At 43.6% G+C, this 21,430-nt stretch overlaps 1 protein-coding gene across 4 annotated transcripts in view; it reads left to right on the top strand.

The window, feature by feature from the left end:
- Positions 1 to 20,207, top strand: part of LOC109874352 (neuronal migration protein doublecortin) — a 94,471-nt gene extending 74,264 nt beyond the window's left edge. For 2 of the 4 annotated variants that reach the window (XM_031809330.1, XM_031809326.1), the window contains exons 6-8: positions 2,508 to 2,585; positions 8,669 to 8,811; positions 17,805 to 20,207. In XM_031809330.1, the coding sequence (XP_031665190.1) occupies positions 2,508 to 2,585; positions 8,669 to 8,811; positions 17,805 to 17,861 (278 nt within the window). In that variant the 3' untranslated portion in view covers positions 17,862 to 20,207. Of the gene's footprint in view, positions 1 to 2,507; positions 2,586 to 8,668; positions 8,812 to 17,633; positions 17,777 to 17,804 lie in introns of those variants that run through there. The other 2 variants (XM_031809329.1, XM_031809327.1) reach the window with 2 other exon arrangements.
- The last annotated feature ends 1,223 nt before the right edge of the window (positions 20,208 to 21,430 follow it).

Genomic DNA, 21,430 nt, shown 5'->3' with positions numbered 1-21,430 from the left:
GATGGGCTCTAGAGGAGGGTGGAGGGATGGGTAGAGGAGGGTGGAGGGATGGGCTCTAGAGGAGGGTGGAGGGATGGGCTCTAGAGGAGGGTGGAGGGATGGGCTCTAGAGGAGGTTGGAGGGATGGGCTCTAGAGGAGGGTGGAGGGATGGGCTCTAGAGGAGGGTGGAGGGATAGGCTCTAGAGGAGGGAGGAGGGATGGGCGCTAGAGGAGGGAGGATGGATGGGAGCTAGAGGAGGTATGAGGGATGGACGCTAGAGGAGGTAAGAGGGATGGACGCTAGAGGGGGTAAGAGGGATGGACGCTAGAGGGGGTAAGAGGGATGGACGCTAGAGGAGGTATGAGGGATGGGCGCAAGAGGAGGGACTGGTGCTAGAGGAGATATGAGGGATGGGCGCTAAAGGAGGGAGGAGGGATGGGCGCTAGAGGAGGGATGGGTGCTAGAGGAGGTATGAGGGATGGGCGCTAGAGGAGGGATGGGCGCTAGAGGAGGTATGAGGGATGGGCGCTAAAGGAGGGAGGAGGGATGGGCGCTAGAGGAGGGATGGGCGCTAGAGGAGGTATGAGGGATGAGCGCTAGAGGAGGTATGAGGGATGAGCGCTAGAGGAGGTATGAGGGATGAGCGCTAGAGGAGGTATGAGGGATGGGCGCTAGAGGAGGTATGAGGGATGGGCGCTAGAGGAGGTATGAGGGATGGGCGCTAGAGGAGGTATGAGGGATGGGCGCTAGAGGAGGTATGAGGGATGGGCGCTAGAGGAGGTATGAGGGATGGGCGCTAGAGGAGGTATGAGGGATGGGCGCTAGAGGAGGGATGGGTGCTAGAGGAGGGAGGAGGGATGGGCGCTAGAGGAGGGATGGGTGCTAGAAGAGGGAGGAGGGATGGGCGCTAGAGGAGTGAAGATGTTTAGAGAGGAGAGTAGGGTGGAGGAATAGAAAAGCACTGTAGTACTGAGAGGAAGGCAGAGGAGGAGTGGAGAGGTGAGCAGAGGGAGGAAAGGAGGATGTCTAGCAGTCTTTGTGGCTGTCGGCTTCATGCTGCACTCTTTACACTTATTAATACAATGACCCAAAATAAACTGCATGACACACACAACTACTGTACAGACAGTAAAGCTCACCGCTCTGCATACTGTCTACAGACAGTAAACCTCACCGCTCTGCATACTGTCTATAGACAGTAAACCTCACCGCTCTGCATACTGTCTATAGACAGTAAACCTCACCGCTCTGCATACTGTCTACAGACAGTAAACCTCACCGCTCTGCATACTGTCTACAGACAGTAAAGCTCACCGCTCTGCATACTGTCTACAGACAGTAAACCTCACCGCTCTGCATACTGTCTATAGACAGTAAACCTCACCGCTCTGCATACTGTATATAGACAGTAAACCTCACCGCTCTGCATACTGTATATAGACAGTAAACCTCACCGCTCTGCATACTGTCTATAGACAGTAAACCTCACCGCTCTGCATACTGTCTATAGACAGTAAACCTCACCGCTCTGCATACTGTCTACAGACAGTAAACCTCACCGCTCTGCATACTGTCTTATAGACAGTAAACCTCACCGCTCTGCATACTGTCTACAGACAGTAAACCTCACCGCTCTGCATACTGTCTACAGACAGTAAACCTCACCGCTCTGCATACTGTCTACAGACAGTAAACCTCACCGCTCTGCATACTGTCTATAGACAGTAAACCTCACCGCTCTGCATACACAATATATAATTGCTGTACACACAGAAACCACATAGACTGAAGCTCACTATGAAGCTAGTCTTTGTACAACAGAGACCACCAAACTACCCACCTTGCTGAAAACATTTCAGCAACAATGGACTTCATTAAAGACACATCTGTTTGCCATTTGGTAATCAATTAACATTTTACAGTGTCCATGTCAATCTGTTTGTATGAACGTCTATTTCTTTGTCAATTCTGCCTTTCACATGAAAGATGCTACTGTGATTACGGTTTGTCTGATGCTCACACACTGTCTGTCTGTCTGGTGTCTGTCTGTCTGTCTGTCTGTCTGTCTGTCTGTCTGTCTGTCTGTCTGTCTGTCTGTCTGTCTGTCTGTCTGTCTGTCTGTCTGTCTGTCTGTCTGTCTGTCTGTCTGTCTGTCTGTCTGTGTCTGGTGTGTCTGTCTGGTCTGTCTGGTCTGTCTGTCTGTCTGTCTGTCTGTCTGGTGTGTGTCTGTCTGTCTGTCTGTCTGGTGTGTGTGTGTGTGTGTGTGTGTGTGTGTGTGTGTGTGTGTCTCTGTCTGTCCATCTGGTGTGTCTGTCTGTCCATCTGGTGTGTCTGTCTGTCCGTCTGGTGTGTCTGTCTGTCCGTCTGGTGTGTCTGTCTGGTGTGTCTGTCTGTCCGTCTGGTGTGTCTGTCTGTCCGTCTGGTGTGTCTGTCTGGTGTGTCTGTCTGTCTGTCTGGTGTGTCTGTCTGTCTGGTGTGTCGGTCTGTCTGTCTGTCTGGTGTGTGCGTCTGCGTTTCTCTTCACAGAAGGGTGCAGGATGATGAAGAAGAAAGGTTCTAAGAGTCCAGGTCCGATCCGGCGCAGCAAGTCTCCTGCTGAATCGAGTGAGCTCATTGTTGTCTCATCTCCTATGTGACTCCATGTTGGCCCACATAGACTTTAAAACAGATACTGCTACTCACCTTTACTATGAGCATCCATCCACCCACCCTGATTCTAAACGCAGCTAGATTTAAACCAACTGACATGGATGTGGTTGTTATTGTTTTTACGTGTCATTATCATAATGTGAATTTCTGTTCTATTGATTTTGTTTCATTCATTTTTTTTATGTTGAATTATATGTTAATTTGCATGTTGTTGTCCAGGATTTGATTGCACAATCAGGGTGTTTAAACCCTGGTGCCTGTTGTTGTCTGTTCTGTCTGCAATGTCTGTCTATACTGTGAGTGAGACAGTGAGGCAGACAATGTTTACTGGTGGGCACTGCCCTCTAACCTCAACACAACACTTTCTGCATGCTGGGTTGCCCAATAACCCCACTAATAAATCAAAATGGGGACACAAATAAATCCAGCCTTTGTTTGATCAGGATAATGTGAGCAGATTATAAATTACAAAATGATACTAATCCAGATCTGCTTTCCTTAAGCATTGGTGAAAATATGAAATATGAAAAGGAAACAAAGGTAGTGGAGGATTGTAAATGCCTCACATCTGTCTCTAGAGCTTGGAGCTATTATTATCCGTGACATACGCTGTCTGTGTCGAGGGGGCCAACAAGATAGATAGACAGAGATTTGAAGAGAACAATCAGGAGTAAGCAGCAATCTCCCTCAACTACTAGACCTGTTATACCTACTAGACCTGTTATACCTACTAGACCTGTTATACCTACTGGACCTGTTATAACTACTAGACCTGTTATACCTACTAGACCTGTTATAACTACTAGACCTGTTATACCTACTAGACCTGTTATACCTACTAGACCTGTTATACCTACTAGACCTGTTATACTACTAGACCTGTTATACCTACTAGACCTGTTATAACTACTAGACCTGTTATACCTACTAGACCTGTTATAACTACTAGACCTGTTATAACTACTAGACCTGTTATACCTACTAGACCTGTTATAACTACTAGACCTGTTATACCTACTAGACCTGTTATACCTACTAGACCTGTTATAACCTACTAGACCTGTTATACCTACTAGACCTGTTATAACTACTAGACCTGTTATACCTACTAGACCTGTTATACCTACTAGACCTGTTATACCTACTAGACCTGTTATACCTACTAGACCTGTTATACTACTAGACCTGTTATACCTACTAGACCTGTTATACCTACTAGACCTGTTATACCTACTAGACCTGTTATAACTACTAGACCTGTTATACCTACTAGACCTGTTATAACTACTAGACCTGTTATACCTACTAGACCTGTTATAACTACTAGACCTGTTATACCTACTAGACCTGTTATAACTACTAGACCTGTTATACCTACTAGACCTGTTATAACTACTAGACCTGTTATAACTACTAGACCTGTTATACCTACTAGACCTGTTATAACTACTAGACCTGTTATAACTACTAGACCTGTTATACCTACTAGACCTGTTATAACTACTAGACCTGTTATACCTACTAGACCTGTTATACCTATTAGACCTGTTATAACTACTGAAACTGTTATACCTACCGGACCTGTTATACCTACCGGACCTGTTATACCTACCGGACCTGTTATACCTACTGGACCTGTTATACCTACCGGACCTGTTACACATTATAGACCTGTTATACCTATTAGACCTGTTATAACTACTGAAACTGTTATACCTACCGGACCTGTTATACCTACCGGACCTGTTATACCTACCGGACCTGTTATACCTACTGGACCTGTTATACCTACCGGACCTGTTACACATTATAGACCTGTTATACCTATTAGACCTGTTATAACTACTGAAACTGTTATACCTACCGGACCTGTTATACCTACCGGACCTGTTATACCTACCGGACCTGTTATACCTACTGGACCTGTTATACCTACCGGACCTGTTACACATTATAGACCTGTTATACCTACCGGACCTGTTATAACTACTAGACCTGTTATAACTACTAGACCTGTTATACCTACTAGACCTGTTATAACTACTAGACCTGTTATACCTACTAGACCTGTTATACCTACTAGACCTGTTATACCTACCGGACCTGTTATACCTACTAGACCTGTTATACCTACTAGACCTGTTATACATTATAGACCTGTTATAACTATTAGACTTGTTATACCTACTGGACTTGTTATAACTACCGGACCTGTTATACCTACTAGACCTGTTATAACTACCGGACCTGTTATACCTACCGGACCTGTTATACCTACTGGACCTGTTACAGATACTAGACCTGTTATACCTACCAGACCTGTTATACCTACTAGACCTGTTATACTTACCAGACCTGTTATACATTATAGACCAGTTATACCTACTAGACCTGTTAGACGTGTTATAGTACTAGACCTGTTATACCTACTGGACCTGTTATACCTACTGGACCTGTTATACCTACTGGACCTGTTATACCTACTGGACCTGTTATAACTACCGGACCTGTTATAACTACCGGAACTGTTATGACTACGAGGCCAGTTATACCTACTAGATCTGTTATACCTACTAGACATTTATGACTACTAGACCTCTTATACCTACTAGACCTGTTATACTGTACATACTAGACCTGTTATACCTACTAGACCTGTTGTGACTACTAGACCTGTTATACCTACTAGACCTGTTATACCTACTGGACCTGTTATACCTACTGGACCTGTTAGACCTACTAGACCTGTTATACCTACTAGACATGTTATACCTACTGGACCTGTTATACCTACTAGACATGTTATACCTACTAGACATGTTATACCTACTAGACCTGCTATACCTACTAGACCTGTTATAACTACTAGACCTGTTATACCTACTAGACCTGTTATAACTACTAGACCTGTTATACCTACTAGACCTGTTATAACTACTAGACCTGTTATAACTACTAGACCTGTTATACCTACTAGACCTGTTATAACTACTAGACCTGTTATAACTACTAGACCTGTTATACCTACTAGACCTGTTATAACTACTAGACCTGTTATACCTACTAGACCTGTTATACCTATTAGACCTGTTATAACTACTGAAACTGTTATACCTACCGGACCTGTTATACCTACTAGACCTGTTATACCTACTAGACCTGTTATAACTACTAGACCTGTTATACCTACTAGACCTGTTATAACTACTAGACCTGTTATACCTACTAGACCTGTTATAACTACTAGACCTGTTATAACTACTAGACCTGTTATAACTACTAGACCTGTTATACCTACTAGACCTGTTATAACTACTAGACCTGTTATACCTACTAGACCTGTTATAACTACTAGACCTGTTATAACTACTAGACCTGTTATACCTACTAGACCTGTTATAACTACTAGACCTGTTATACCTACTAGACCTGTTATACCTATTAGACCTGTTATAACTACTGAAACTGTTATACCTACCGGACCTGTTATACCTACCGGACCTGTTATACCTACCGGACCTGTTATACCTACTGGACCTGTTATACCTACCGGACCTGTTACACATTATAGACCTGTTATACCTACCGGACCTGTTATAACTTCTAGACCTGTTATACCTACTGGACCTGTTATACCTACTGGACCTGTTAGACCTACTAGACCTGTTATACCTACTAGACATGTTATACCTACTGGACCTGTTATACCTACTAGACATGTTATACCTACTAGACCTGCTATACCTACTAGACCTGTTATACCTACTAGACCTGTTATACCTACTCATCATATGGTCAGAGGGTTCACTAGACAGGTGAAAGGTTGATGACACAAGATGGCACCATTATTTACTTTTTTCTCACACCAATTCATCCAGTGAAGTGCACACACAGGCTAAGATATTAACACACCATTAAGGTGCTATCCTAGCTGACGTGTCACGCCGACTGATTGGTTTAGTGTCGCATGCCCCCTGGTCTTGTCACTCCACAGTGAGGTGCTTGCTCAGACTGAACTCACTGATCAAACGTTGGCTATTTTATCCAAATTTGTGCACCTCCATTAAGTATGTTGTGTTTCGTTTAATATTTCAGTGTGTGCCAGTGGGGCTCAGGCTTGTAAAGGCAGCAGATGGACAGCCAAGTGGCTAGTCCTTCTAATTTGTCCAAGGTTAAACAGCCTCTTTATTGTGATGAGGGTAGAGTGGCCCCCGGGTGGGTGGCCCAGGTGGGTGGAATCAGGATGGGGGGGGGGGGACACATAGGGTAGAGACAGGGGTAGAGGGTACCAGTGTTGGCCTGTTTAATTTGATCTGATGCAGCCGCGTCATGAGCAGGAGAACATAAGACAAATGTCTTAATGAAAACGATTTTTACAGCCTCCACAGAGGCCCCAATTTTACACTGCAGTCACAAATGATCAAAATAGTTTGGTTTTAAAGGACATCATCACACTGTTTTATATTTGGTATTACATTGTTTTGGCTTGGTCTCAAAATATTTCTTGTATATTGATTATATGTTTATCATGGTGGTAGTAAACTTAATCCTGACTGCCAGCATGCTTGCTCCCTTTTATGTACCTTCCCAATATTAACCCTACTTCCTCCCCCCTCCTGCTTTGTACCAATATTAACCCTACTTCCTCCCCCCTCCTGCTTTGTACCAATATTAACCCTACTTCCTCCCCCCTCCTGCTTTGTACCAATATTAACCCTACTTCCTCCCCCCTCCTGCTTTGTACCAATATTAACCCTACTTTCTCCCCCCTCCTGCTTTGGGTTTGACTCTTTTGGTCACGCTTTTGTTTTGTTTGTTGTTTTAGTTTTGTAGCAGATTTTTGTTATTTTTCTTCATTTGAAATAAAATCCAGGTTTTCTGTGATGTACCCCTGCTACTCTCTATAACACCCTGCCCTTGTTGTTTTATTCTATTTATATTTAAAGCCTGGAATCTGACTAAAAGTTCATCTCCTGGCCATTATACTGCTTTACATCATATACACCCATAGAACACATCTTCTGAAATAGGCATGGTCTAGAATACTCCATATCTGCATTGCCTTCCCAACCTAGTTCTGTCCATACTGCTTTCATAGCATTCATTCTTAGCTTTTTAGTTTTGGTTTTAGTTAAATAGACATTTTTGATCTGGATGAAGATATGAACTTTATGGAATTGAAGTTGGCTTCATCTGCAAAGCTCTTGTGCTACTGTACCTGTTACCAATTCAGCCTGGAAGAGAGAGTGGCCATCTGTTTTACTCTTTCCTTCAGGATTCAGTTTGACTCTTTTAAAATGTCTTACTCCACAAACTACGACATCACACCACTCTGATGTAAACACTGTCTAGGCCAGGGGTATCTTAGCAACCTGAAAGGGCTGTAGAGTAATGGCCAAATGTCCCCCGGCAGAGAGGAACAAACAGGGACCCAGTCAGTCAGCCGCCCAGAGAGTCTCTGTCCACAGCCAAGTGAGGGTCAAGCACTCAATGAATCAATCAAATGTATTGTATAAAGTCCTTTTTACATCAGCAGTTGTCATAAAGTGCTATACAGATACTCAGCTTAAAACTCCACAGGACAAGCAATGCAGATGTAGAAGCATAGTGTCTTGGAAAAACACCCTAGAAAGGGAGGAATCTAGGAAAAACACCCTAGAAAGGGAGGAATCTAGGAAAAACACCCTAGAAAGGGAGGAATCTAGGAAAAACACCCTAGAAAGGGAGGAATCTAGGAAAAACACCCTAGAAAGGGAGGAATCTAGGAAAAACACCCTAGAAAGGGAGGAATCTAGGAAAAACACCCTAGAAAGGGAGGAATCTAGGAAAAACACCCTAGAAAGGGAGGAATCTAGGAAAAAACCCAGAGAGGAACCGGGCTCTGAGGAGTGGCCAGACCTCTCCTGGCTGTGACAGACATTACTCCTGGCATACAGGTCTTACACAATCTAATTCACTGGTCTCTCTCTTTTTCTCTCTCTTTCTCTTATTCTCTCTCTTTACACCTTTTCTTTCTCACTCCGTCTGGGTTCTCACAGCCAACGGGACGGGCTCCAGCAGCCAGCTCTCTACCCCAATTTCCAAGCTGTCCCCCACCTCCACCCCCAACAGCCCAGGCATCCACCGCAAGCAGTCCCCCACCTCCACCCCCAACAGCCCAGGCATCCACCGCAAGCAGAAGGTACCCCATTCTCTCCACTACCTATCCCTCCCTCTCTTCCCCTCTCTCTCTTTCCCTGTTCTCCCTCATACTGCCTTCTCTTTTCATCTCTCTCATACTTCACCTACAACCCATAGCTCAGCTCAGAACTTATTGAACAGGATTTGTCCCTTAGCTCAGGCATTTTCAAACGAGGATCCACGGTGTCCGCTGAAGTACTCAGGGGGTCCGCAAAGCAGTGTGACACAGACAACAACACAGAGTTACACATGGAGTAAACAATAAACAAGCCAATAACACAATAAACAAATCAATGACACAGTAGAAAAAATAAAGTCTATATACAGTGTGTGCAAAATGCATGAGGAGGTAGGCAATAAATAGGCCATAGGAGCGAACAGTTACAATTTAGAAGATTAACACTGGAGTGAAATGAGCAGATGATGATGTGCAAGTAGAGATACTGGTGTGCAAAAGAGCAGAAAAGTAAGGTAGATGGATTGGGTGGGCTATTTACAGATGGACTATGTACAGCTGCAGCGATCGGTTAGCTGCTCAGATAGTTGATGTTTAAAGTTGGTGAGGGAAATAAAAGTCTCCAATGATTTTTGCAATTCGTTCCAGTCACTGGCAGCAGAGAACTGGAAGGAAAGGCGCCAAATGAGGTGTTGGCTTTGGGGATGATCAGTGAGATATACCTGCTGGAACGTGTGCTACGGGTGGGTGTTGTTATCATGACCAGTGAACTGAGATAAGGTGGAGCTTTACCTAGCATAGACTTATAGATGACCTGGAGCCAGTGGGTCTGGTGACGAATGTGTAGCAAGGGCCAGCCGACTAGAGCATACAGGTCGCAGTGGTGGGTGGTATAAGGTGATTTGGTAACAAAACGGATGGCACTGTGATAGACTGCATCCAGTTTGCTGAGTAGAGTGTTGGAAGCTATTTTGTAGATGACATCCCCGAAGTTGAGGATCGGTAGGATAGTCAGTTTTACTAGGGTAAGTTTGGTGGCGTGAGTGAAGGAGGCTTTGTTGCGAAATAGAAAGCTGATTCTAGATGTGATTTTTGATTGGAGATGTTTAATATGAGTCTGGAAGGAGAGTTTACAGTCTAGCCAGACAACTAGGTATTTATAGTTGTCCACATATTCTAGGTCGGAACCGTCCAGGGTGGTGATGTTAGTCGGGCGGGCGGTCGCGGGCAGTGAACGGTTGAAAAGCATGCATTTGATTTTACTAGCGTTTAAGAGCAGTTGGAGGCCATGGAAGGAGTGTTGTATGGCATTGAAGCTTGTTTGGAGGTTAGTTAGCACAGTGTCCAAGGAAGGGCCAGATGTATACGGAATGGTGTCGTCTGCGTAGTGGTGGATCAGGGAATCGCCTGCAGCAAGACCGACATCATTGATATATACAGAGAAGAGAGTCGGCCCGAGAATTGAAACCTGTAGTACCCCGATAGAACCCCATAGCTATCTAGCATTAGTGCAATGACAGGAAGTCTACAGGAACAATTAGCATGCTAGCTGTTTCTGTTCATCTGACTCTAGGGCAGTAGATAAATGGCTATCTTGAACTACCCATTTAATATGGAGGAAATTACAGTCATTGGAGCCAATTACAGGTTTTTTTCTGTATAGAAAATTCTTTGTCTTAGTCTAAGTGGGCAATTTTCAGGATCGAAGAGTGTCAACTTAAACGACCTAAACCAGATCGAAGAATAATTAATACCATCTTTGATAACTAACAATCAAATTAAAGCTAGACACTAGCTAGGTTTCCACTCAATTGGCGACAGATCTTCATGTGAATGTTCTAAAATCCGCATAAAGAAAATATACACCTTTCCCAGCAGTGGTGAGTTTCCACCAAACAGACTTGTTGCCATATAGAAATCAGAGCGTAGTGCACACACTACTTTTTCGCTGAAGTTTTCATGTACAAAATACATGTCACAAACTGTTGCTTTAAATAGCAAATGTGTCTACTCTGTTCTTGGGGCTTTAGGAAATGGCTTGCAGATACAGTGTGGGTAGGGTGTGCCATGCTATGCTTGTCTACATGATGAGATTATTATGGCAAATATTTTTATTTGTCAAACGGCAGTCAAGTATCGATCATCATGTCACCAGCATCAGACCCTCGATATTTATTGGAAAAGATAATTAAGATTACTGTGCACTTTCCCCACCCTGTGAAGTTTATAATAAGTTATTTAATCTGTAGCCTAATAAACTGCATTGTTTCCAGAGTCGTAGTGGGAGGACTAGGGCTGTTGCGGTGACCATATTACCGCGGTCACGAGTCATGAAGGCAGTCAAATTCCACATGACCATTTAGTCATGGTAATTAGGCTTCTCCAAGCTTTGATGCTGCTGCTGGTCATTAGTAACCTACCAAACTTGCAAACTGCCTGGTACTCAGCACTCTGTTGCTCCTCTAATCACTCTGACATCGATGCAAATGTAATCAAAAATGTAATCAAACACTTCATGAGAGCCCATGAGCAACATTTCTATAGTCTATGCAATTACGGGAGAAAACAGAGTGATGGCCTCTAATAAAAAGAGGAGGATCCCATCAGCTTTCTATAGTCTAGGCCTAGTATATTTATCTCTCAACTTTCCTGAAATTAAGCACTTTGCTTATATTTACCACAGGAGTGTAACGTAGACGCTAGGAGTAGGGAAGCACGTGCAGGTGGTGAGTTTAATAATAAACGGAACAGAGAACAATATAACAAACACGAGTTTCAAACATGAAAGACACAGTTCCATTCCCCAGACAGTATTTACTAAGGGAGTGACAGATTTAGGGGAGGTAATCAGTGAAGTGATGGAGTCCAGGTGTGCCTAATGATGAATGTCTGGTGGGTGTAATGATGAATGTCTGGTGGGCGTAGTGATGAATGTCTGGTGGGTGTAATGATGAATGTCTGGTGGGCCTAATGATGAATGTCTGGTGGGCGTAATGATGAATGTCTGGTGGGTGTAATGATGAATGTCTGGTGGGTGTAATGATGAATGTCTGGTGGGTGTAATGATGAATGTCTGGTGGGTGTAATGATGAATGTCTGGTGGGTGTAATGATGAATGTCTGGTGGGTGTAATGATGAATGTCTGGTGGGTGTAATGATGAATGTCTGGTGGGTGTAATGATGAATGTCTGGTGGGTGTAATGATGAATGTCTGGTGGGTGTAATGATGAATGTCTGGTGTGCCTATTGATGAATGTCTGGTGGGCCTAATGATGAATGTCTGGTGGGAGTAATGATGAATGTCTGGTGTGCCTAATGATGAATGTCTGGTGGGTGTAATGATGAATGTCTGGTGTGCCTAATGATGAATGTCTGGTGGGCCTAATGATGAATGTCTGGTGGGTGTAATGATGAATGTCTGGTGGGCGTAATGATGAATGTCTGGTGTGCCTAATGATGAATGTCTGGTGGGTGTAATGATGAATGTCTGGTGGGTGTAATGATGAATGTCTGATAGGTGTAATGATGAATGTCTGGTGGGCCTAATGATGAATGTCTGGTGGGTGTAATGATGAATGTCTGGTGGGTGTAATGATGAATGTCTGGTGGGTGTAATGATGAATGTCTGGTGGGCGTAATGATGAATGTCTGGTGGGCGTAATGATGAATGTCTGGTGGGCGTAATGATGAATGTCTGGTGGGCGTAATGATGAATGTCTGGTGGGCGTAATGATGAATGTCTGGTGGGCGTAATGATGAATGTCTGGTGGGCCTAATGATGAATGTCTGGTGGGTGTAATGATGAATGTCTGGTGGGTGTAATGATGAATGTCTGGTGGGTGTAATGATGAATGTCTGGTGGGTGTAATGATGAATGCCAGGACCGGTGGTTAGTAAACCGGCGACGTCGAACGCCGGAGGGAAGGAGCGGGAGTAGACGTGATAAGGAGTATAGCCTACCTGGCTGGCATGACAATAAACCATCGGGAAAAGCATCCTCCATTTGCTATTTAAGTGCATAGATGACATGTATTTTTTCCCCTGCCCCTGTTTCGATACAGGTGCATGATAATGGTCCATTCTAAATCCAAACAAATTTCATACATGCAGAACCAGTCAATCGTTTTGGACACACCTACTCCTTGCAAAGTTTTTCTTTACCTTTACTATTTTCTACATTGTAGAATAATACTGAAGACATTCAAACTATGAAATAACACAAATGGAATCATGTATTAACCAAAAAGTGTTAAACAAATCAAAATATATTTTATATTTGAGATTTTTCAAAGTAGCCACCCTTTGCCTTGATGACAGCATTGCACACTCTTGGCATTCTCTCAACCAATTAACATGATCAATTAATATTAGACTGGTGCAAATCTGTCCTTTGGTCTGATGAGTCCAAATTTGAGATCCTTGGTTCCAACTGCAGTGTCTTTGTGAGACGCAGTGGTGAACGGATGATCTCCGCATGTGTGGTTCCCACCATGAAGCATGGAGGTGTGATGGTGACACTGTCTGTGATTTATTTAGAATTCAAGGCACACTAACCAGTATGGCTACCACAGCATTCTGTAGCGATACGCCATCCCATCTGGTTTGCGCTTAGTGGGACTATCATTTGTTTTTCAACAGGACAATGACCCAACACACCTCCAGGCTGTGTAAGGGCTATTTGACCAAGAAGGAGAGTGATAGAGTGCTGCATCAGATGACCTCGCCTCCACAATCACCTGACCTCAACCCAATTGAGGTGGTTTGGGATGAGTTGGACCGCAGAAGGAAGGAAAAACAGCCAACTAGTGCCCCGCATATGTGGGAACTCCTTCAAGACTGTTGGAAAAGCATTCCTCATGAAGCTGGTTGAGAGAATGCTAAGTGTGTACAAAGCTGTCATTGAGGCAAAGGGTGGCTACTTTGAAGAATATAAAATATAAAACAGAAATATCTTATTTACATAAGTGTTCAGACCCTTTGCTATGAGACTGTAAATTGAGCTCAGGTGCATCCTGTTTCCATTGATCATCCTTGAGATGTTACTACAACTTGAAGTCCACTTGTGGTAAATTCAATTGATTGGACATGATTTGGAAAGGCACACGTCACACCCTGACCTTAGAGATCTTTTAAATGTTTTATGTGGTAGGTCAGGATGTGACTAGGGTGGGAAATCTATGTTTATATTTCTTTGTTGGCCGAGTATGGTTCCCAATCAGAGGCAGCTGTCTATCGTTGTCTCTGATTGGGGATCATATTTAGGCAGCCCTTTTTCCCACCTTCAGTTGTGGGATCTTGTCTTTGTGTGTTGCAAGTGTTGCACTCCTAGCTTTACATTCGTTGAGTTGTTTATTGTTTTTTGGTGGAACATTTAAAATTAAAGAAAATGTACGCCTACCACGCTGCACCTTGGTCTCCATTTAATGACGGACGTTGCAACACACCTGTCTATATAAGGTCCCACAGTTGACAGTGCATGTCAGAGCAGAAACCAAGCCATGAGGTTGAAGGAATTGTCCGTAGCGCTCCTGGACAGGATTCTTTCGAAGCACAGACCTTGGGAAGGGTTCCAAAAAAATGTCTGCAGTATTGAAGGTCCCCAAGAACACTGTGGCCTCCATCATTCTTAAATGGAAGGACTGGCTGCCCAGCCAAACTAAGCATTTGGGGGAGAAGGGCATTGGTCAGGGAGGTGACCAAGAATCCGATGGTCACTCTGTTTGAGTTTTTCTGTGGAGACGAGAGAACCTTCCAGAAGGACAACAATCTCTGCAGAACTCCACCAGAACGTCATCTTCAAATAATATTTTTGCAGGAATCTCCTTGCGAATGATTTTGCCGAAGATTATATCACCGCCGGGCTGGGCAACCTGAGCTTTTGCTATCTCATCCGCCATGGCCAGACTGATGCCACTCCTCCGTAAAAGGCACATGACAGCCTGCTTGGAGTTTGCCAAACGGCACCTAAAGACTCTCAGACCATGAGAAACAAGATTCTCTGGTCTGATGAAACCAAGATTGAACTCATTGGCCTGAATGCCTAGCGTCACGTCTGGAGGAAACCTGGCACAATCCCTACGGTGAAGCATGGTGGTGGCAGCATCAAGCTGTGGGGATGTTTTTCAGTGGCAGGGACTGGGAGACATGTCAGGATTGAGGGAAAGATGAATGGAGAAAGTACAGAGAGATCCTTGATGAAAACCTGCTCCAGAGCGCTCATGACCTCAGACTAGGGCAAATGTTCACCTTCCAACAGGACAACGACCTTAAGCACACAGCCAAGACAACGCATGAGTGGCTTTGGGACAGGTCCTTGAGTGGCCCAGCCAGTGCCCAGACTTGAACCCTCTGGAGAGACCTGAAAATAGCTGTGCAGCGACGCTCCCCATCCAACCTGACGGGGCTTGAGAAGATCTGCAGAGAAGAATGGGAGAAAATCCTCAAATACAGGTGTGCCAAGCTTGTAGCATCATACCCAAGAAGACTCGAGGCTGTAATCGCTGCCAAAGGTGCTTCAACAAAGTACTTAATAAAGGGTCTGAATACTTATGTAAATGTAATATTTCAGGGGGTTTTTCTTGCACAAAAAAACTGTTTTTGGGGTATTGTGTGTAGATTGGTGAGGGGGGGGTTATTTAATCCATTTTAGAATAAGGTTGTAATGAAACAAAATGTGGAAAAAGTCAAGGGGTCTGAATACTTTCTGAATGCACAGTATCTGCAATATTAAAGCTAAACATGTATAATAATAGTTAGTCACAAAATTGTACCTACCGTTCCTGTTTCCATCACAACTCTCGTTATTTTTTTCCTTACGGTATGACTTGACTCGCATAAAAACTAGATGGAAACAATGTTTGTCAGGGAAAATTGAAAATTCCAAAACCAGGCTTTCAGGGCACAAGCCCATATATTATTTTATAATGTTTCCGCAGAGGAACACCGCAGTAGTCATGGCAAAATGCATAGAATTGCAGGAAATTAGCTTTAAAAACATAAAAATTGTCTCTCAGCGCCATGAAAAATGTTTCTCTATGGCGCCAAAATACCTTTACCTTTCTAGCAAATAGACTTTTATTCTCCACTTCCTCTTCTAGTGAACTGTGGGGAGGTCATAATAATGAAACTGTCTACCAAATAAACTGCTCAAGTCAATCACACTTCTGTGAAATCAAACTGTCCACTTAGGAAGCAACACTGATTGACAATACATTTCACATGCTGTTGTGCAAATGGAATAGACAGGTGGAAATTATAGGCAATTAGCAAGACACCCCCAATAAAGGAGTGGTTCTGCAGGTGGTGACCACAGACCATTTCTCAGTTCCTATGCTTCCTGGCTGATGTTTTGGTCACTTTTGAATGCTGGCGGTGCTTTCACTCTAGTGGTAGCATGAGACGGAGTCTACAACCCACACAAGTTGCTCAGGTAGTGCAGCTCATCCAGGATGGCACATCAATGCGAGATGTGGCAAGAAGGTTTGCTGTGTCTGTCAGCGTAGTGTCCAGAGCATGGAGGCGCTACCAGGAGACAGGCCAGTACATCAGAAGACGTGGAGGAGGCCGTAGGAGGGCAACAACCCAGCAGCAGGACCGCTACCTCCGCCTTTGTGCAAGGAGGAGCAGGAGGAGCACTGCCAGAGCCCTGCAAAATGACCTCCAGCAGGCCACAAATGTGCATGTGTCTGCTCAAACGGTCAGAAACAGACTCCGTGAGGGTGGTATGAGGGCCCGACGTCCACAGATGGGAGTTGTGCTTACAGTCCAACACCGTGCAGGACGTTTGGCATTTGCCAGAGAACACCAAAATTGGCAAATTCGCCACTGGCGCCCTGTGCTCTTCACAGATGAAAGCAGGTTCACACTGAGCACATGTGGCAGACGTGACAAAGTCTGGAGACGCCGTGGAGAACGTTCTCCTGCCTGCAACATCCTCCAGCATGACCGGTTTGGTGGTGGGTCAGTCATGGTGTGGGGTGGCATTTCTTTGGGGGGCCGCACAGCCCTCCATGTGCTCGCCAGAGGTAGCCTGACTGCCATTAGGTACCGAGATGAGATCCTCAGACCCCTTGTGAGACCATATGCTGGTGCGGTTGGCCCTGGGTTCCTCCTAATGCAAGACAATGCTAGACCGGGACTGGAGTGTGTCAGCAGTTCCTGCAAGAGGAAGGCATTGATGCTATGCACTGGCCCGCCCGTTCCCCAGACCTGAATCCAATTGAGCACATCTGGGACATCATGTCTCGCTCCATCCACCAACGCCACGTTGCACCACAGACTGTCCAGGAGTTGGCGGATGCTTTAATCCAGGTCTGGGAGGAGAACCCTCAGGAGACCATCCGCCACCTCATCAGGAGCATGCCCAGGCATTGTAGGGAGGTCATACAGGCACGTGGAGGCCACACACACTACTGAGCCTCATTTTGACTTGTTTTAAGGACATTCCATCAAAGTTGGATCAGCCTGTAGTGTGGTTTTCCACTTTAATTTTGAGTGTGACTCCAAATCCAGACCTCCATGGGTTGATAAATTTGATCTCCATTGATAAGTTTTGCGTGATTTTGTTGTCAGCACATTCAACTATGTAAAGAAAAAAGTATTTAATAAGAATATTTTATTCATTCCGATCTAGCATGTGTTTATTTTAGTGTTCCCTTAATTTTTTTGAGCAGTGTATATTCATAAAATGTTCATTACTTCTACTTACCATTATCATTCACCTGATAAGACAAGATGTGTATTTTTTTGTTTTGCTATTAAATACCTGGTCTGCCGGTTTGCCTGGACGGGGGTCTCTGGGCAAGCAAAGTTTGAAAACCCCTGGCCCAGCTCATTCAGATCATGATCCTCCATGTTTTTCCCTGTAGGATCTCTACCTGCCCCTATCTCTGGATGATGATGATACTCCATGTTTTTCCCTCTAGGATCTCTACCTGCCCCTATCTCTGGATGATGATGATTCTCCATGTTTTTCCCTGTAGGATCTCTACCTGCCCCTATCTCTGGATGATGATGATACTCCATGTTTTTCCCTCTAGGATCTCTACCTGCCCCTATCTCTGGATGATGATGATTCTCTTGGCGAGTCTATGTAGAGCCTCCTGTCTGTCTGTCTGTCAGTCAGCTGCTGCTGCCTGCCTGTCTCACCCAGGCCTACCTACCACTCAGATGTATCTCTGATGCTCTCCACCTTCACTAACGGCCAGCGCCTTCTAGTGTTCCTGGAGGACTTCTCCATTTGATCTCTCCCTGGTGCCACGCGTTAAGTCTACCTGGCTTGGCCACCACGGCTGTTCCACCTTTTGCTGCTTGAGAATTCACCACTAGATCATGTTTTTATATCCTATGTTGTTAAGAATGTATATGCTGGGCGTATACGACAATGATGTACGAATTACCGCCTCTAACAAATTCACCAAATCATTATATTGTGTGAAGGTTCACTATTACATGTTTGTTGTTATACTTTCAAAGGAGGGCACATCATTTATTTACAAGCAATTTCAAAAAGGCAGTTCCCACAATATATCTACGGTGTCTTTTTAACTTGAAAACCATGCATCCTGATATAGTGCAAACAACACATTTTCCAAATTCAAGTGAAAAATTCCAAGCAGCAAATTGACTATTTATCCAGGGGTGTAGTAGTCAGACTTGAGTTAAAGTTTGAATAATGTCTCTCTGTCCATCTCTCTTTCTGTGCTATGGTTCAAGGTGTTAAAGTAATGAACATTTTTAGTTTTAGGGGAAGGCTCTTTAGCCATGAGAGTTGAATGTCCTTTTCATCCGCTGTAAATACTGTGTATAGCCATCGCTACATCCCAGCTAATGCCTAACATTCATGCTTCCATCGAGCGTCAATACAATGTCTGCCAAACGTTGAATCAACATAACATGTTTTTCATCTATCTATGAGGGAAAAACACTGCAAGGCACAGGAGCCAAGAAGCTCTGAAACCGTTAGAGTAGGAGTACTGGGGAGAAGTCCTCTTAGTGTGTAGAAGCCAACCAACCAACCAACCAAAGCCAGAAAATGTGGCCCTTTTTTTAAAAACAAACAAGCACATCTTTTTTTATTAAAAAAGGGTTTAGGATTTTTAAGTCTATTTTAGCATGATTATCTTTCCTCCTTTTTCAAGCTGATTCTAAGGAGACTTTAATGTTCATGTGATGAAGCCAGGTGTACTATATTGAGGCAAGTTTTGAATAAACGAGCAATGTGGAAATCTGAAATGTAGATAATCTGTAATGCCCCAGTAGAGTCATACGTGTAGGCTACATGTACTGTCTGTATGTTACTGGGACCTCCCATTAGTCCAATTTGACCAGACCATGTCCATATAGGGGAAATAGATTTTCACCAGCATAGAAAAACAATAAGTAGAGCTTCTCACATTTTGCATGACTAGATCTTGTTTCTTTTTTTCTTAGTGCTTAATGATTGAATACAACATTTTTAGATAGGAGGAAATTGCATTTTTGGATTTGTTCAAAAAAAAAAGTTGAATTTTATTGTTGATAAAATGTTAAAAGTAATATACATATATGTCTAAAACAATAACACATGAATGGTTATAATAATGTCATGTTCCTGGAGAGAATGTCCAATGAAATCTGATGGACACAATGTGTAATGCAAAGGGAATTAGTGCAGGCATACAGGGCCATTTTTCTGTGGCAGTCATCACAAGGAATAGTGACATACTAGCCTATTAGGTAGACAGACTATGTATTACGTATGTCAGGTGTGCACCTCTCTCTGGATCTACCTGACTCTGCAAAAAAATCTGCTAAATTGGACCCAAGTGAGCAGCGCAGCAACTAGACTCCTCCCACCCTCCTTCTGCAGGGTGATGTCATTGTGATGTCCGCACTACAGCTAGTCCAACTGCAGGTCCACTTTTACCCCGTCTGGGAATCAACACTGTGTAAAATAAAACCTTAAGAGTTTGTTTTTCTTATGTGGACATTTCAGTTCGACTTTCTCATCAGCTGTTTGATATCTTTTATCTTTGCCCCAGATTCTCTTCAGCTTAACATTAAGTGTCAGTAGTTTTGTGTGAAGCTGCGGTCACCATGTCAGACAGAAGGTGGCAACCACCTCTCAGCTCCAGTGTTGCCTTTTTTGGGGGGGATAAAAAAAAAGAATAATAATAAAGAGGAAAACTAAGACTTGTTCTTTGTTAACCAACTGTAAATCTTTTTTAAATGTCTTTGTAGCGCTGCGGTCAGCGCAGTGTGAACTCTCATTGTTTGTAGACTGCCAGGATAATAACTTTATCATGGTGCAAATGTATTGTTCTCTTTATGACTTGGGTTACTGGGAAATGTACAATGTCTTTGATGGTGTTTTTTGCAATGTCACAGTGGCTTGTTTCAGTGCTTCGTTCTATGTATTAATCAATTCCCTTTTGCAATTAAAAGAGTTGTGTTCCACCTCCCCCTTTGGCTGTAATCCAATGATGGCTGTTCGCTCAGTCTTAACTGAGCAACACAGTTCTACACCTCTGTCTCGTTGTTTTATTCACACCACTACCATACATCAATATCCACACACAGTCATATCCATAAATCCTGTTGAAATCACATGACAGTCCGTCTCCTCGCTGCTTTTGCCCATTTATTAGGCTAGTGAACAAAGCAGCCTGTGCTGCAGTGGATTCTTCTGTGTAATATTAGCAGAAACATGCAAGCTTGGGTTCATTTGGAAGGAATTTTAAGTGATGATCATATCGCCCCCATTTATAACGGCAAGTAAAAAATAAATGTTTAAGCTACCATGGTAACAATACAGTCCGTATCCTAGTCATATGTCCCTTGGTAGTGCTCAGCAGAATGACTTGCACATGGGTGTATTTTGTTGTGGGTGTCTGTGTGCACATGCATGTGTGTTTGTGGTAGGGGGGGAAGTCTGAAAGAGATGCAAAGATATGTAGAGACATCAAGAGGTACAAAAAAATGGTCTCAAATGTTATTTGTCACATACTTCAGAAACAACAGGTGTAGACTAACGGTGAAATGCTTCCGGGTCTTGTTCCAAGAATTCCAAATGAAACATAAACAGAAGGAAATAGTGACATGAGGAATAAATACACAGTGAATAACACATAACAATGAGTAGAAAATAAGATGGTTATATAGAAGGAATTCCACTAGCAGTACCACAGTGAGAAACGCTGTGTTTCTATTCTGTTCATGAGAACTCACCATTTTGTCCGTCTCCATTGCCATGGAAACACGGAGTCTCAACAGTAAACATTAATCTCCAGTATAAACAGGGGTGTCTGGGGAATTCATTGCGATTTACACTACTGGGGAGTTCCCCTCACGTTTACACTGCTTTCAATGCAGCTGTGACAGTGGCACATTAGTAGACCTGCTGGAAACACAGCCAAGCACTAAATAACTACTGCTGTTCTGTACGGTTTCCTCTGGTAAAACTTAACAGGGCGGCTGGAAGACAAGCTTTCTCTCTGAAGAGCAGTGTCCAACACGGTTGTGAAGAGAGAGTAGCATGTCAACTATTTTCTAGTAGTAAATGCATCCATACAGACAGACAAAATCTGCCTAAATCCATCATATTTACTATGAGTATATCTTCATTGTTACTCATATTTTACTGGGGAGAGTGCAACCAAAACTGCAATAAGACAATCCTAAGATA

Source organism: Oncorhynchus kisutch, linkage group LG29 (genome assembly GCF_002021735.2).
Source record: "Oncorhynchus kisutch isolate 150728-3 linkage group LG29, Okis_V2, whole genome shotgun sequence".
Taxonomy (NCBI): Eukaryota; Metazoa; Chordata; class Actinopteri; order Salmoniformes; family Salmonidae; genus Oncorhynchus; species Oncorhynchus kisutch.
Note: the sequence above shows the minus strand (reverse complement) of the source record. Positions and strands in the feature narration are given on the sequence as shown.